Below are 15,625 nucleotides of genomic sequence, written 5' to 3' on the forward strand. Positions count from 1 at the left end.
TGGAGAAGGTGAGGCTTCTCATCTTGCCAGGAGAAGAAATCCTGGCAAAGGGATTTTTCAGAAAATATCCCAGTGCCAGTGGAGGGGCTGTGGCAGCTCAGCCCAAGCACAGCTTTGCCCTGGGGCTCTGGCAGGGAGCAGGGCTGAGCAGGAGACAGCAAAGCTGTGCTGTGCCCAAAGGGTGTGCCCACAGCTCTCAGGGCACTGCCAGCCCTGTCCTGCCAACAGGCACATGGAAACCTCTGTGACAGGAGAGGCTGAGGGAATATGGAATTGGTCAGCTTGGAGAAGAGGAGCCTCCAGGGTGAGCTCAGAGCCCCTTCCAGTGTCTAAAGGAGGTCCAGGAGAGCTGGAGAGGGATTTTGGACAAGGGCCTGGAGTGCCAGCACAAGGGGGAATGGCTTCCCACTGCCAGAGGGCAGGGATGGATGGGATATTGGGAAGGAATTGTTCCCTGTGAGGGTGGGCAGGCCCTGGCATTGGGTGCCCAGAGCAGCTGTGGCTGCCCCATCCCTGGCAATGTTCAAGGCCAGGCTGGATGGATCTTTGAGCAACCTGGGATAGTGGAAGGTGTCCCTAGCCATGGGAGGAGGTGGAACAAGATGGTCTCTAAGTTCCCTTCCAACCCAATGGTTCTGTGATTCAGGGGCAGGCAGGCAGGGAAATCCAGCAAACACCCTGGCATGACACAGTGCATGGCACAGCATGGATATTTCACTCCACCTGTCTCCTGTCTCCACTCACTGACCCCTGGGATCCTGCACACAGGAGGGCTGTGGTGCTCCTGCCCAGGGCCATGGTGGTGCTGGCCTCCCTGGCCTGCCACAGGGTGACACACGGGCTGTGTGGCTGTGCCCATCTCCTCCCTGCATGCCCTTGGAACATCTCTGGCCATCAGCAGCCTCCATGGCATCCCAGTGCTCCCAGAACCCTTTGTGGAGCACCAGAGAGAGACATTTCCCTTTCCATTCAGGCCCCATGGACACAGTGGAATGCTCAGCAAGGGGTTCCCTGTGGATTCATTACAGAATCACAGAATTTCTGTGTTGGAAGAGACCTTCAAGATCATCGAGTCCAACCCATGTTCTAAGACCTCAACTAGATCATGGCACCAAGTGCCACATCCAGTCTTTTTTTAAACACATTGAGGGATGGTGACTCCACCACCTCCCTGGGTAGATGATTCCAGTATTTGACCACTCTTTCTGTGAAAAACTTCCTCCTTAATTCTAGCCTGTATCTCCCTTGGCGCAGCTTGAGACTGTGTCCTCTTGTTCTGTCTGTTGTTGCCAGGAGAAAGAGACCATTACAATGCAGCAGGGTGGTATAACTTCTGTATTCCAGTTCTCTCTGCTCCCTTGCATCTCCTCTCAGGTATTTCAGACACCATTGCCCCTCATCTTCCTTCTCCTTCCTCTCTGGCTGCTGGGATGTGCTGTGTGCTGGGATCCTGCAGCAGGGGAAGGTGTGCAGCTGGGACAGCCCATCTCACACACCTGCAGCAGGGCCCTGGCCACTCTGCCTTTCACCATTCTGGCTTTTGAAGAGTAACTCTTGCTGCTCAGGGGGATCAGAATGTACCCCAAAGGGTCTGGTGAGCTCAAACACCTTCATTTCCTATGTGTACTCTCAGTGAAGACTCCCAGAGGAGCATGTGGCCATGACTGGGTGGGAAGGCGAGCAGCAAGTGCAGGAGATCAGGGCTCCTGGTGACCTCACTGTGGAATGAATTTGCACAGCAGATACCAGCTGGGAGCTGCAGCCTGTGGGGGACACAGCTCTGTCCCCATCACACAGCCCAGCATCTGCAGCTGCCCCTGTCCCCAGTCCCCATCCCATCACTCAGGCTCAGTTCCAGGCCTCTCCAGAGCACAGGGCTTTGAGGACCACACATCATGATGAGCTTCTGGGCTTGTTTGCATGTGGCCTGCTCGGGAGGGAGCAGAGAGAAGAGCTAGTGGGGCCTGATTGCCTATGGGAAGTGGGAGCTCTCAGGACGCATTCGCCAGTTGGAGTGAAATGTCTGTGATGGAAGGTGGAGATCTCAGGAGGCACTGGTGGGAAGGTGGAACTCTCAGGAGGCACTGCTCGGTTGGAGTGAAATGTCTGTGTGGAAGGTGGAGATCTCAGGAGGCACTGGTGGGAAGGTGGAACTCTCAGGAGGCACTGGTCAATTGGAGTGAAGTGTCTGTGTGATGGAAGCAGGTGGGAAGGTGGAGATCTCAGTAGGCATTGCCCAGTTGGAAATGTCTGTGTGGAAGGTGGAGCTCTCAGAAGACACTGGCCAGCTGGGGTGAAATGTCTGTGTGATTGAAACAGGTGGGAAGGTGGAGCTCTCAGTAGGCACTGGTCTGTTGGAGTGGAATGTCTGTGTGATGGAAGCAGACCTTGACAGCCTCTTTGGCATCTCCAGCCCACCAGGGATGCCCTGAGCTCAGCTGGCCCCTTCAGTTGGTGCTTTCCCATTCCTGGAGTGCCCAGCTTGTGCTCTCTGCCCAGTGACTCCATTTCAGGCTGGTGGAGTGCCAGGTTCCATATCGTGTTTGGTGGATAACAAAGGGCAGGGCTGGCCAGGAAACAAGAATGCAATGGATATTTCTTTTGATTCCACAGTGAAACACTGCAATTCTTGGTGGCAATGAGGAAGAGATGGGAATGAAGGAAGCTGGGAGACATCCACCCAAGAAGGGTGCCAGAAACCAAGGGCTGAAGGTTTGGTGGTCTATAAATTCTCTTCCACATGTATCCCAACCTGGGCAGTCTGAAATCTGGTATTTTCTCTAGGAGGGGAAGCATCTGAGCAGGAACAGGAACTGGGGAGGATGCAGAGATGCAGCTTTGTCAAACTTGTGTGGGAATAAATCTTTGGGCTGGAATCAGGTCATGCAATCAGAGTTCTAGAATGGTTTTTGTTGGAAAGGATCTCAAAGCCCATCCAGTTCCACCCGCTGCCATGGCCAGGGACATGTTCCACTAACCCAGGTCGCTCCAAGCCTCATCCAGCCTGGCCTTGGGCACTTCCAGGGATGGGGCAGCCACAACATTTTTGGCCAAACTGTTCATGAATCTGTCTCTGAGGAGCAGGGATCACCCACTGTGGTCAGCAGGAGCTGGAGGGCAAGCAGAGCTCTGCTCCCAGAGAAGCATCAAGAGCAGCGTGGGGCCATGGGGCTGGGACAGGGCAGCTTCTGCTTTACACCAGGCTGCAGGGAAAATGCCTGGTGTTGAATCAGCAAGTGGCAAACCAGGAGCCAACCATGTGGGAGCTTGGCCCCTGCAGTCCCATCCTGCATGAACAAGCCAAGGATGTCCTGTCACAGCCCCCAGGCTGGAAGCAAGGGGTGAGTGGGGGCACAATTTGAGGTGCTGAGCACAGGGAGAGGGGAAGAGGGCACAGGCAGAGGCATGTGGGGTGTCCCAGGGGGTGCCCTGTTCCCCAGGGGGGTACCCTCGTGCTCTGGGGGTGCCCCTGATGTCACTGGCTCCCTGCTGCCTCTGGTTGCAGGCAGCTGCAGCAGCTTCCCCATTCCTGCAGTGGGAACAGCCATTCTCTTGCTAAACAATCAAACAGCCCAGGGTTGCCAGACGAGCTCCTGGCAGCTGCCCTGGCCAGGCAGGCACCCCTGGCAGCTCTGCTGGAAGAATCAAAGAAACTGCCAGGCAGGGGGAAGGTGCTCTGGGAGCCCAGGTAAGGGCCCCCAGGGAGCTGCTGCTGCCTGGGGAGCAGCTCGGGGGTCTGCCCAGCCCTGGGCATGCCAGCCCAGCCCTGGCAGCAGGCTGGGTTGGAGCCTGCCACAGCAGCCCCTGCCAGCTCCTGTGTGATGTGGTGCCCTGGGCAGCAGCTCTGCCCTCCACATCTGATCTGAGCAGCAGCTCTCCCCTCTGCAGCTCCACTCTCAGAAATGCAGGTGTGTAACAGCCCCATCCCTCACAGCCTGGCCCCCCGAACCTTCCCCTTCCTGCCCCCAGCACCTGACACTGCATCCCTCAGTGTCGGGATCTTTAGCTGCTCACAGTGACCCCAAGATGTGTTGGAAAGTCTCTTTTCCCAGCCTGGCGCTTGAAGAAGCAGTCAGAGCTCTTCATTTCTCAGTCTCAAGGTTGTTTATTGCATCTTATCTATAAAATTTTTTTTCCTGCCCTGCTGAGGTCCATCCAGCAGGACAGTTCCAGGCACTCTGCCTGTGCCCAGGGCAGTGTTATGTCTTTATACTAAAAACTATGTGTACAATATTTATAATTACTTTCCAATACCTATCACCTGTGTTAGACAGCGAGCTTCTACTCTAAACCATTCTGTAAGTGCCAACATCACAGCAGAAGATGGAGGCCATTAAGAAGAAGGAGAAAGGCTGGACATGCCCAGTTCCCTCCATCTTGTCCCCCTGGATCCCCATTCTAAAACCCCAAAATCTACTTTTTCACTTTGTGATAAATTCACTATCACTCTACTTAATTTGTCATGGCTTGCAGATTTTCATCTAAGGTTGGTAATTTGTTCCATGGGTCATAATCAAACCCACAGGGGCATCCTGGGCTCTGTGCCAGGGTCTCTGAGCCCCCTGGCAGGGTCTGGGCTGCTCAGGACAGCCAGAGGGATGTCCTGGGTTCTGACACCTCAGCAGTGGTTCCAGCTGCTCCACACCCTGCTCTGCCATGCTGGGAGCTCCTCTGCACTGTCCCCAAGGTGTGCACGGCTCCCACTGTGCCTTCCCTGCTCTACCACCCCTGAGCAGAAGGGGCAGCAAGGGTGAAGCCAGCAGGGAGCTTGAAGGAGCAGAGATGGTCCCTGTTGTGGTGATTATTCCAACGGGTCCCTGCCTCCCACCAGCTGTCCCCATCCCCACTGCATTCCCATCTACTCTGATCTGCTCAAGGATGGCTGCAGGCTGGCTTGCCTGGAAATTCAGGTCATGCTGTGGTGCTCAGGGGCAGTTCATGGGCTGGCCTGTGGGATATTGGACACCTTTGTGCTGCTCCAGGTGAAACCTCTCCCCTCACCCAATTTCTCTGCTCCCACTCAGCACATTTCAGCCATAATCTGCTTTTGGTCACAGCTCCTAGGGAAGCAGTGGCCAGGGCAAGCTGTTCTCTTCCCTGAGTGGGACCAGGGCTGAGCAATGGCCCCTGTGGCCCTTTGGGAAGTCTTGAGGAAGACAAAACACACTGCAATGCTGAGACTTGCAGTGTGCCCAAGATATTTCCATGAGAACTGTGAGTCTGTTCACCCTGGGACCACCTGATGGGAAAAGTCTCCCAGCAGACCCCAGGGTGAAAGTGTGAGGGGAGGCTGTCCTGGAGGAAAATCCTCTTTTTCTTCAGTTCTTGTCATGGCTTGCCACAGCCATAAAATCCAGGTGCCTCCAAAGATAATCAAATAAACAAATCAGCTGTTTTTCCTGCCTGGGGTGGCTCAGTGTGGGCTTGGGGGGGGCTGGAGGGGTTACCCCAATGTGTGCTGGCTGTGCACTTCTGTTGGTGTGTGAGTGTGCATTTCTCTAGCCTTGCTCTCTCTCCAGTCCTTCCTGGCTCTTCATCCCACTGACCCACACAGATTTCATGAGAGGCTGCAGGATCTGTTCCCCTTGTCTGTGCCCACACAGCCCTGCCTCCTCCTCCTCCTCCTTCTCATCCTTGTCCTCCTCCTTGTCCTTCTCCTCATCCTCCTCCTCGTCCTCCTCCTCCTCCTCCTCTCTCACAAGGTACCCACACAGCTGAGGGACCTCAAGGGACAAGGGGGAATGGCTCCACAGTGACAGAGGGTAGGGTTAGATGATATTTTAGGTGGCATTCTTCCCTGGGAGGGAGGTGAGGCCCTGGCATTGGGTGCCCAGAGCCCCTGGATCCCTGGCAGTGCCCAAGGCCAGGCTGGATGGGGCAGTGGAAGGTGCCCGTGGCCATGGCAGAAGGAGTGGACCATGGTGGTTTATAAATTCTCTTCCAAACCATTTTCTGACTTTATGATGCACAGACCCTGCCTCTGCCCCGAGCTCCTGCCTGCTGTGCCACCCACTCAGTGGCAGTGGTGGGCACTGGGGACACTGGGGGCACAGAGGCGAGGCAGACAGGTTCCCTGCTGGTTAAACATTGTCCCAGGCCAGTTAGGTAACACAAACTGCAGCGGGAGAGAAATGAAACTGCTTGAGCAAACACGGCGCGCTTGGCAGGGCACCAGGCTGCGTGACAAAGTTCTCCCCTCTCCCTGCCAGCCTGCTGGGCTTATCTATTTACAGAGAATAAACACCTCACCCACAGCCCCAAAGCTGAGGGACAGCAGCCAGGAGCACAGCCAGCTCCTGTGAGCCCCAGCCTGGGCTTGGGCTTGCCCCACTCCCCGTGGTTGTGTCTGCTCACAAACACAGTGATGGGCACTGGGCACGGCCTGGCACCTCCTGTGTGTCCCACTGGCCTGGCACCTCATGTGTGTGCCCTCCTGCCGCTGCCCTGGCACCTCCCCTGTGTGCCCCTTGCCCCTCCTGCCACCCCTCAGGCCTGTAGGAGCTCCAGGAGGTCAGGGATGGAGCTGGAGCACCCTGCACTCACTGAGGCCAGCAGACACCAGGCAGGAGAACCTGTTCCCTGGGGAGGGTTATGCAAGGAGCCTGATGGAGGTCTGGCTGCAGCCCAGACCATGGACTGGCTCCAGGGTCACACCCAGGGCCTGGGACCTCTCCTTGCACCACAGGGCAGCCCTGATCTCCTCAGCCCAGGGTGTATCTGGGAACAACTTCAGCCCAGCATGCTGGAAGGCAAAGAGGTCTTCCCAGGTAGACCAGCAGAGCAGCTCCGTGTAGAAGCAGCAGTTCAACCCACAAAAAGGAAGATGGGTCTGGCCCATGGGCACCTTCTGCCCCTCAAAGCAGCTGGGTCATGCCCTTGGTGTTGCTGCAGCATCTCTAGGAGGATGCTGAAGCTACCAACATCCCAGTCAAGCTGAGGCCAGGCAGACTGGGAGCAATTCCTGCTCTGCTCAGGGGCACAGCCCACATGGTGTGTTTGGGAGCTTGCTTTGAAGGGTTACTGCTCTCCTTTGCAGTGTGTCCCACTCCTGAGAGTGCTGGAGGGGGGATGCTGAACTGTCTCTGGCAGTAATGAAGGGCAGTAGGGGAATGTGGGCAGATAGGACAGGGAGGATGGTTTTAAATTAATCAAGGAGAGATTTAGATTAGATATTAGGAAAAAATTCTCTATGGGTGTGGTGAGATCCTGCCACAGGTTACCCAGAGCAGCTGTGGCTGCTCCATCCCTGAAAGTGTTCAAGGCCAGGTTGGACAGAGCTTGGAGCACCCTGGGATAGTGGAAAGTGCCCCTGCTCATGGCAGGGGATGGAATGAAATGAGCTTTATGTCCCCTACCAACCCACGCTGTTCTAGGATTCTGTGATTCTATGATAATGGCTGGGTTCCCCTGCCAAAAATGCATCTCAGGCTGTGCAAAGCACCTTTACTGTCTAGGCAGCAAAACCTCCCCTCACCCTCCTGCTGGTGCTCTGGCTTCTTTCCTCAGTCCCTCCAGGCAGGAGCTGAAACCATAAAAAAGGATGTGGCACAGCTTTTGTCTGGGTATCCCAGACCTTGTCCAGCTCCAAGCTCAGAGAACAGGTCTCAGGGCTTTTGTCTTTGGGGGTGAGCAGGAACTGAGCAGTGCCCAGTGCCCTGTGTGCCCCATTCAGCAGGTGCTGGGCACCAGCAGAAGAGCAGGGTGGCACCAAGATCTGGTGTCACTCACTGTGAAATGCAGTGTGTGCCAGCCAGGAGCCACTGCTGCTGGCCATGGTCATGGCAGAAACACATCAGAGAGTCTGCTTGGCCTCCAGCGTCCTGAACTCCTTCTTGCCACCCCAAGACAGATCCTGTGGGTTGGAGAGATCCTCTCAGCACCCCTGACACAACCTCCTGCCTTCCTCACAGCTGGGCTGGATGGGGAGGCACCATGGCATTGGGCAAGGAGGGGAACATGATGTGTTTGGGCTGCCCACACTGCCAGGTTCCTGCAGTCCCCCCTCCTGAGATGTGGCCCTTGTGCCACCCAGGTCCTGGCAGAGGCCAGAAAACAGCCAGGCTCAGAGATGAGCAAGCATCAATCATCCTGTAGTGCCTGTGCTGCTTCTTGGCATCCCTCCATGTCTCCCTGGCCAGGGAGAGGCTGAAGGTGCTCCCCCAGGTGCTCCCCCAGGCTGTGACTGGGTATTAATGTGAGCGTGTGAGAGAAACCCCTGCCCAGATCAGCCAGGGCTCTGCTTCCCACCAGCCTGCAGCTGGTGAACTCTGGCTCCAGGAAAGGCTGGAACTCCAGAGGGCTCTCAGAAGGGCCAAACTTTGGGAGTGGGTGTGAGATGCCCCTCCCTGGGTGGCTTTGAGCCAGGCTGGGACAAGCCCACCTCACCCTGAGGAACACCCTGTGCCTCTGTGCCAGGATGACCAGGCAGGAGATGGTGGCAGACGAGGTCCATGCCATGGCACATCCCAACTAACACAAGCCTGGTCCTCACCACGTGTTTAAGAAAAACAAGGGAAATTACAGATAGGTACAAAAACCCCAAACAATTTATTCATCTTATATTCACACTTGAAAAGGAGAAAACCACCTGCACCTGGTGGGTGCCTGGCTGGGTGGCACCAGTCTGACGTGGCTGGCACAGCACCAGTCTGTGCCCTGTGACATCAGTCCAGCTGAGCATCACCACCTGCCACCACACACTGTGTGCCCCACAGCACATGCTCTCACACAGGCACATCTCACTCATGAAAAAATAGATCTGTACATTCCCTATGTACTTTGGTTTGGGTCTCACATAAATTAGAAGCTGCTTCTGGAGAAAATGCCTGTCTCTAGACACAGGCCAGGCAAGAAATGCAGCATGGCCCTGCTGTCCCACATCCTCTTCTCACTCACTGAGGGCTTTCTGGGGCCGGGTGAAGCTCCACAATGTTCCCATCTTCTCTCAGCAGGTGCCACACTGAGAAGCTGCTACACAAAGGGGGTCTCACCCAACCCACACGCAGTGAAGAGGACAGGGGGCACCTTTGGCACGGTGCAAGCAGTGAGAGGGAAGACCCCGCAGCTGGGACAAGCTCTGTTCAGTCACAGGTGACACAGATGTGCTGCTCCTCTGCCCAGGCGGGAGGTGGGTGATAGCAGGAGACCTGCTGGGCTCTCACAGTGGGGCTTGAAGCTCTCTTCCCCATTGCATCTGTTCAGGCTTTGGAACAGCCACAGTCCCCACGGCTCCAGCTGGAGGTATGGATCCAGCAAGGGAAGTTTGCAATAACCTACTGGAGCCAAAACAGGGGCTCTGCACACCTCGGCGCAATTCCACACGCTGCATGGGCCAGCAGCTTCCAGATACAGCTGCAGGCAAAGTTTCCTGTCAAGGAGCCCAGCTCAGGGCTGGCCCTGAGGGGCTAATCAGCCCGTGGCTCATCCAGGACTCCTACAGCTCCTTGTTCCTGTTGAGCACCTCCTCTTCCTTCCAGCCGCTGGAGTTCTTCCCAAACTTGTACACCAGCCGCCGTCCATCGACCCTCTCCAGGATCTCTCGTTTGTAGTAATATCTGTGGGGGACACAGGTGCAATCAGGGCTCTGAGGATTGCATTTCTGTGGCTGAGATGACCCCCCAGGTATTAGAAAGTCTTTTTTTCCCAGCCCCATGACCGAAGAAGTTGAGATTTGTCAGCTCTGCTTTTCAGGGTTTATTTTTCCTTATCTATTCCATTCTTTCTCTGACCTGCTCAGATCTGTCCAGCAGGTTAAGTTGTGGCACACTGACTGCCCTTGGGGTGGTGTTAGCTTTTTATACTACAAACTACATGTACTTTATTTACAATAATTTTCCAATACCTATCACCTTCGTTAGACAGTCTGTCTCTACTCTAAACCAATCCAAAAGTGTCACCATCACAGTAGAAGATGGAGGACAAGAAGAATGAGAAGAAGGACAGGACACACCCAGATTCCTCCATCTTGTCACTTGAACCCCCATTCTAAAAGCCCAAAATTCTACTTTTTCATCTTGTGATAATTAACTATCATTCTACTCAAACTCTTGTGGCTTGTAAGCCTTCACACAAAGTTAGTAATTGTTTCCATGGACTAAAATCAGAGGCACAGGTGTTTTTGACTCTGTGCCAAGGTCTCGGAGCCCTTTGCCAGGGTCTCGAATCACCCACAACAGCCAGAGGAATATCCTGGGTGCCAACACTGAAGAGCTGCTGGAGGGCTGAGCTGAGTCCCAGTGGGGCTGAGCCCCGCCAGGACAGGGCAGGGCACTCACCTCATGGCTCTGCTCAGCTTCTCATAGGTCATGCTGCTGTTTTTCTTCTTCTGGCCCCAGAGCTGAGCCACAGCCTCCGAGCGCAGGAACTTGAAGACGCCCTCGCGCCGATCCTCCCACTTCATGAGCCCCTCGTTGAGCTCGGGGTGGATCAGGATGTCCCGGATGAACTCCCACAGGTGGGTGCCTCTTGGGGCTGGAAGAGGACATTGAGCTGTAAAGCTGAGAAGCTCCTGCAGGTCCTTGGACCTTTGGCTCACCCTAAACCCCCCTGCCAAGGCCCTTCCTCCCTCATTCCCCACAAAGCCAAGAAGCCAAGAGAGGCAGTCTGTGCTGCTCACGTACAGTGCTTGCTCTTCCTGTTCTCCAGGCAGTCTCTGCTCTCCTTGCTGAGTTTTCGGGGCCGTCCCCGTTTCCTCTTGCCGTGTTTGCTGTCGCCTTTTTTGCTGCCTGGAAAGTGCTCTGTGCACACAGAGAGGGGCACACGTCAGGCTGGGCAGCACATGCTGGGCTACAGACCCTCCCTCTTTTCCCACCCTCTTTTCAGGCCCAGGTACCAGGGGGGAATATCCCCTGAGAGCAAGGTCACCCCATTCCCTCCAGCCTCATCCCACCGTCATCCCCAACACTATGCTTAGGGCAGCATGCTGCTCCTTCCCCAGACCCTACTGCTTCCTTGCATTCCTGGTGTTCCCAGTGTAATCACCAGCTGGGATCAACACCAAACACTGACTCCTGTGCCCTGGATCCCTGGCTGCAGCCTTCACCCATCTGCCACCACCCAGCCCTTCCCACAGGATCACCACTGCCCTGCCCATCACCCTGCTCAACGGAGAGAAACAGAAGCAGAGCACCCAGGGAAACAGGCCTTTCCCTCCTCTCAGTGTGAGGATGGGTGTTCAGGTGTTGTCCCTAAATCATTGGCAGGTAGGAAGTGCAGAACTGCCAGAGAGCCAGCCCTGCCCTCCCAGCTCCTGTCTGGAAGGAAACAACTCACCATCAGGGAAAAGCTTTGATTCTGCAGGGTCGAGGTCGAGGTCACTTCCACCGGAGTCCTGAGAGTTGGGGCTGTGGGACATCACAGGTCCTGAGAGGCAAAAAGGATCAGGGTTCAGACCTCTGAGCATCTGTGGGCTTTTCCCCCTGGTTCCCACCCTTCCCCTGCCACCAGACTGCTGCGAGACCCAAACCCACCCTGTCAAAACACTGACCTGAGACATCAGAGCTGCCTGGGGACATGGAGCCTGGCAAGCAGGTGAAGTCTGTGAAAGGGTTTGTGGGCTTTAAGTCCTCCAAGGAGTCCTTGGCACAGGGATTTCCCAGCTCTGGAAGGGGCAGAGAAGGGAAGAAGGGCTTAGCCTTGCTGCCATCAGTATGCGATCCCTGGGGAAAGGGCTTGGCCAGGGCCCCTGTCTTACCTAGCTGGCTGGAGTTCAGGAAGGTCTGGGAAGTCGCATCCTCTTTTTCCAGCAAATCAATGATCCAGTTCAGCTCATCAGAGGCTACAGGGGTGAAGGACTGGGGTTAGCAATGCCTGTTCCATACGAAGGGGAATAGTGCAGAGTAGGAGCTGAGCCCAGCCATGCTTGGTCAGCTCTGTGCCCCCACACCCTCCCACACAGCCCCTGCAGTGCCCAGGAAGCTCTGGCCTCCTGGGCTAGTGGAGGCCTCTCCAACTCATTCTTCAAGCTGCTGGGCCTGCAGGAGCAGGAGAGCCTGGTGCACTCACTGATCTCGTGCAGGCGGTCGTAGAGCTCGTCCCCCAGGGGCCCGAAGATGCGGCGCATCTGCTCGCGGCTGCAGTGGCACAGCGTGCGCCCGTCCATGTTGCAGCAGGAGAAGTCGATGGAGCTGGCATCGTACTTGTTCTTCTCCACGTGGTAGCTGATCCACTCCAGCACCTGCACCTTGCTCCAGAGGTATGGGAGCTCACTGAACCACTGGGGCTTGTCTGCAAGGGATGGAGAGCAGGGCTCAGAGCAGGGTGGCTGTGCCTCGGGTGGCACTGGGCACCTGGTGTGGGGCAGTGGCAATCCTGAGGGACACACAGGCCCTGCTCTTGAAGAGCTATGGGACTAAAGACCCCACACTTCCCCCACGGCTGGTTTCGGTGCCATTTGTCCTGTTTGTGCTGTGATCCAGCCTGCTCTGCTGGTTTCTCATGGTGCCTCCCTGAGCACCATCACGAGCCCCCATCACCAGGGCTGTACTTCCAAACTGCTCCTGGAAAGCCCTGGCAGCCTGTCCCCTATGCTGTGCTGTGGGAGGAGGAAAATGATTCCCCCATCTCCTGTATAAACCAGATACATGTGCTCCCTTGTGCCACCCAGGGTGTCCTCCCACAGCCTTTCCCTGGGGAAACTGAGGCATGGTGGAAGCTGCCGACCTGTCCCAGTGGGACGAGGACCTTGCAGTGCTCTTTCCAGCCAGTGGCACTGCCTCACAACTGCCCCAACATGCCAGCTCCCCAATGCCACCAGTGCCACTCCCTTGCTCCTACCTGTGCTTTGTGCTGGGGGCTGGCTGGCCGGGAGGCCGAGCCCCAGGGTGCTGTCATCCCCAAGCTGTCCCAGCATGTCCAAGCCTGGCTGCACCTCGTCAGGCTGGTATATGGCGCTGATGTAGTTGGAGAAGATGTTGCTGATCTCACAAGATCCTGCCATGGAGCTCTGTGCCGAGAGATGACAGTGAGCCCAGAGAGCCCAGTGAGCCCTGGGCTCAGCACCTGCAGCACCCCAGAGCCAGGCTGGGTGAGGTCGGGCTGTCTCTCCCTCCACCCATCGTCACCTCTAGGTCACTTCTGCAGAAATATGCACCCAGCACCTGCTGGCTGGGGCTGACTCACAGCTCCTCGGGGGCCAGCACACAGGGAGGCTGAGCCACAGCGAGCTGGGGACGTGGCGTCACTATTTGTGAACAGCCCTGTCCCAGCAGCCTGGCCTCATCCAGCAAGAGGCGACAGCCAGAAGGTGGCCGGCAGAGAACAGTGACCCCTTGCCCAGCAAGAGGTGACAGCCAGAGGGTGGCTGGCAGAGAACAATGACCCTCAGCCAGCAAGAGGTGACAGCCAGAGGGTGGCTAGCAGAGAACAGTGACCCTGGCCTTGCCCAGCAAGAGGTGACAGCCATAGGGTGGCTGGCAGAGAACAGTGACCCTCAGCCAGCAAGAGGTGACAGCCAGAAGGTGGCTAGCAGAGAACAGTGACCCTGGCCTTGCCCAGCAAGAGGTGACAGCCAGAAGGTGGCTAGCAGAGAACACTGACCCTCAGCCAGCAAGAGGTGACAGCCAGAGGGTGGCTGGCAGAGAACAGTGACCCCCAGCCCCTCTGAGGGTGAGGGTTTGGGCACTCCTGAGCCCCGTGGCCCAGTGCTGTGCCACAGCTCCAGTCCTCTGCACAACAAGCACATCCCAATCACTGCAGCCAGGAGGGCACCAAGCCCTGCCCAGCCCTCACAAAAAGCCAAATCGTGCTGTCCATTTTGGGGCTGCTGTCCCGCTGCCCCCTCAGGGCCCTCACTCCCAGCTGAGGTGGGACAGCCAAGATGGAGCCTGGAGAAAAGGCCAGAGCACATCCCCACTGAGAGCCAAGGTGCAAGGAGAGAGCAAAGCAGCTGTCCTTGCCTCGGGGACATCAACAGGCCCGGCAAAAAAGCTTTGGTACCTTCTGTGGTGGCAAATCCAGCAGCGGTGGGTAATCCAGAGAGGAGGCAGGGGAGAGGAGTGAGGCCAGGCCGGCCCTAGGCTCTGCTCATGGGCCCCGGGAGGCTGGTGCCGATGGGCAAGCCCTGCCCGTGCCTCTGCTTTTATAGCTTGGGCGGTGTAACAATCTGGCAGCCCGAGGGGAATTCCAGCCCCAAACGTTCATGCTCCCAGATCCAGGTGATTTGCATAATATGAACCACCGGGTCCCGGCCCTGCGCTGCCTTGCCGGGAAATCTGGGCTGGCCAGTTTAATCATTGTCAGAGCCCGTGCCCCAGCGGTGCCCAGAGTTTCACCCACACTGCCTTCACGGGCTGCTTTCTTGCCAGGCTCGTGTTTGTTTGCTCACAGCAGCAGGTTCACTGCGGCCAAAACCACCCGTGGGGTCGGGTGGGCCCTGTGGGGTTTGCCCGGGCGGTGGAGCCAGGAGCTATATCCCAGTCCTTCACTGTGGGAGCTGGGCACACACCTGGCCAGGTGGGCAGCCAGCCCTGGCGCTCAGCAGGTGCAATGGGGGTACCTTGGGTGGCACAGATTTCCCAGAGCAGGAACAGGTCTCAGTGACCAAGCAGGACAAACGCTGGGGACAGCACACATGCTGGTGGGGACAGGTGGTTTTTGTAGGGGTACAGCAGAGACCAGGGAGGTGCCTGAGAACTGCTGCTCTGTCTGTCAGAATGGGTCAGTTTTTGCCTGGGGGAGGTCTGGGTGAGGCTGCAGAGCTGTGACAGACCCTGCCCTGCCATGCCACACGTGCCTGGCACTGACAGGCACACATGCTCACCAGGGACCTGTGCCAAGGGACAGGCAGGGTCGTGGGATGCATTTGGGGAAGTACCTTTGGTGGCTCTTGCCTCTCTGGCCTTGGGCAGGGGTACCTGGGGCCCTTTGAGGTTTATTTGTGCTGGGTTTAGCCCAGCTGGCAAGGGCAGCCTGTGCCAGGCCAGTCCCAGCCAAAGCTGGGGCACCCCTTTGCCTGGTTCTGGTTCTTTGCTGAGCCACATGCAGACTGAGGCAGTCCTGGAGAGCAGACCCTGGCATCACACAGTTACCCCCTTGTCACTTCAGGTCCTTATCACTACAAACCTGGCAGCAAACTGTCTCCTGTGATACTGTGCTGGCAGGCTGTTGCAAACATGGATACTCCAGCCTGGCATATGGACCAGCAAGGGCAGGGTGGCTCATGTCCTGTCCCCTGTGTCACATCCCAGTGTGCCAGCCAGGAGGCACCAGGTCCCACCAGCTGATCACCCACCCCAGCTTCATTCCTCCTCAGCACCCTCACGAGAGCTGGTGCTGCCAGGCCTTTCTGTTTCCTGGGCAGCATCCCACAGGGACATCCCCCTGGCAGGGAGCAGCCCTGTCTGTCACTGCCACAGGGCCACCAGGGAAAGAGACCCAGAGCCAGGGATGGAGCCCAGGGCTGCCCCGTGCCCAGGAGCTGGCTGCCCACTGGGCAGTGCCTGTGCTTGGAAAGCTGCCCCTGGGGAAGGTTTTTCCACCCTCCACTCCACTGCAGGTGTCCCTAGAGCAGGGTGGGATGTGCCAAGATTTCACCATCCCCTGGGCCACCAGCCAAGGGGTGATGAGGTGGCCTTGTGGCACTTGGGAATCTCCTGCCCGAGCTGTGCACAGCCCACCCACCCACAGC

General features: G+C 56.9%; 1 protein-coding gene across 1 annotated transcript; it reads right to left on the reverse strand.

Moving 5' to 3' along the window:
• Nucleotides 1-9,125: 9,125 nt before the first annotated feature.
• Nucleotides 9,126-12,937, reverse strand: ELF3 (E74 like ETS transcription factor 3). Its single transcript, XM_058039636.1, has 9 exons — nt 12,775-12,937; nt 12,004-12,225; nt 11,693-11,776; nt 11,486-11,599; nt 11,272-11,361; nt 10,620-10,736; nt 10,275-10,470; nt 9,302-9,554; nt 9,126-9,234 (listed from the first exon to the last, which is right to left on the reverse strand). The coding sequence occupies exons 1-8, from the start codon at nt 12,935-12,937 to the stop codon at nt 9,434-9,436; spliced, it is 1,107 nt and encodes a 368-aa protein (XP_057895619.1). The 3' UTR covers nt 9,126-9,234; nt 9,302-9,433.
• Between the last annotated feature and the right edge of the window lie 2,688 nt (nt 12,938-15,625).

Source organism: Melospiza georgiana, chromosome 23 (assembly GCF_028018845.1).
Source record: "Melospiza georgiana isolate bMelGeo1 chromosome 23, bMelGeo1.pri, whole genome shotgun sequence".
Classification (NCBI taxonomy): domain Eukaryota; kingdom Metazoa; phylum Chordata; class Aves; order Passeriformes; family Passerellidae; genus Melospiza; species Melospiza georgiana.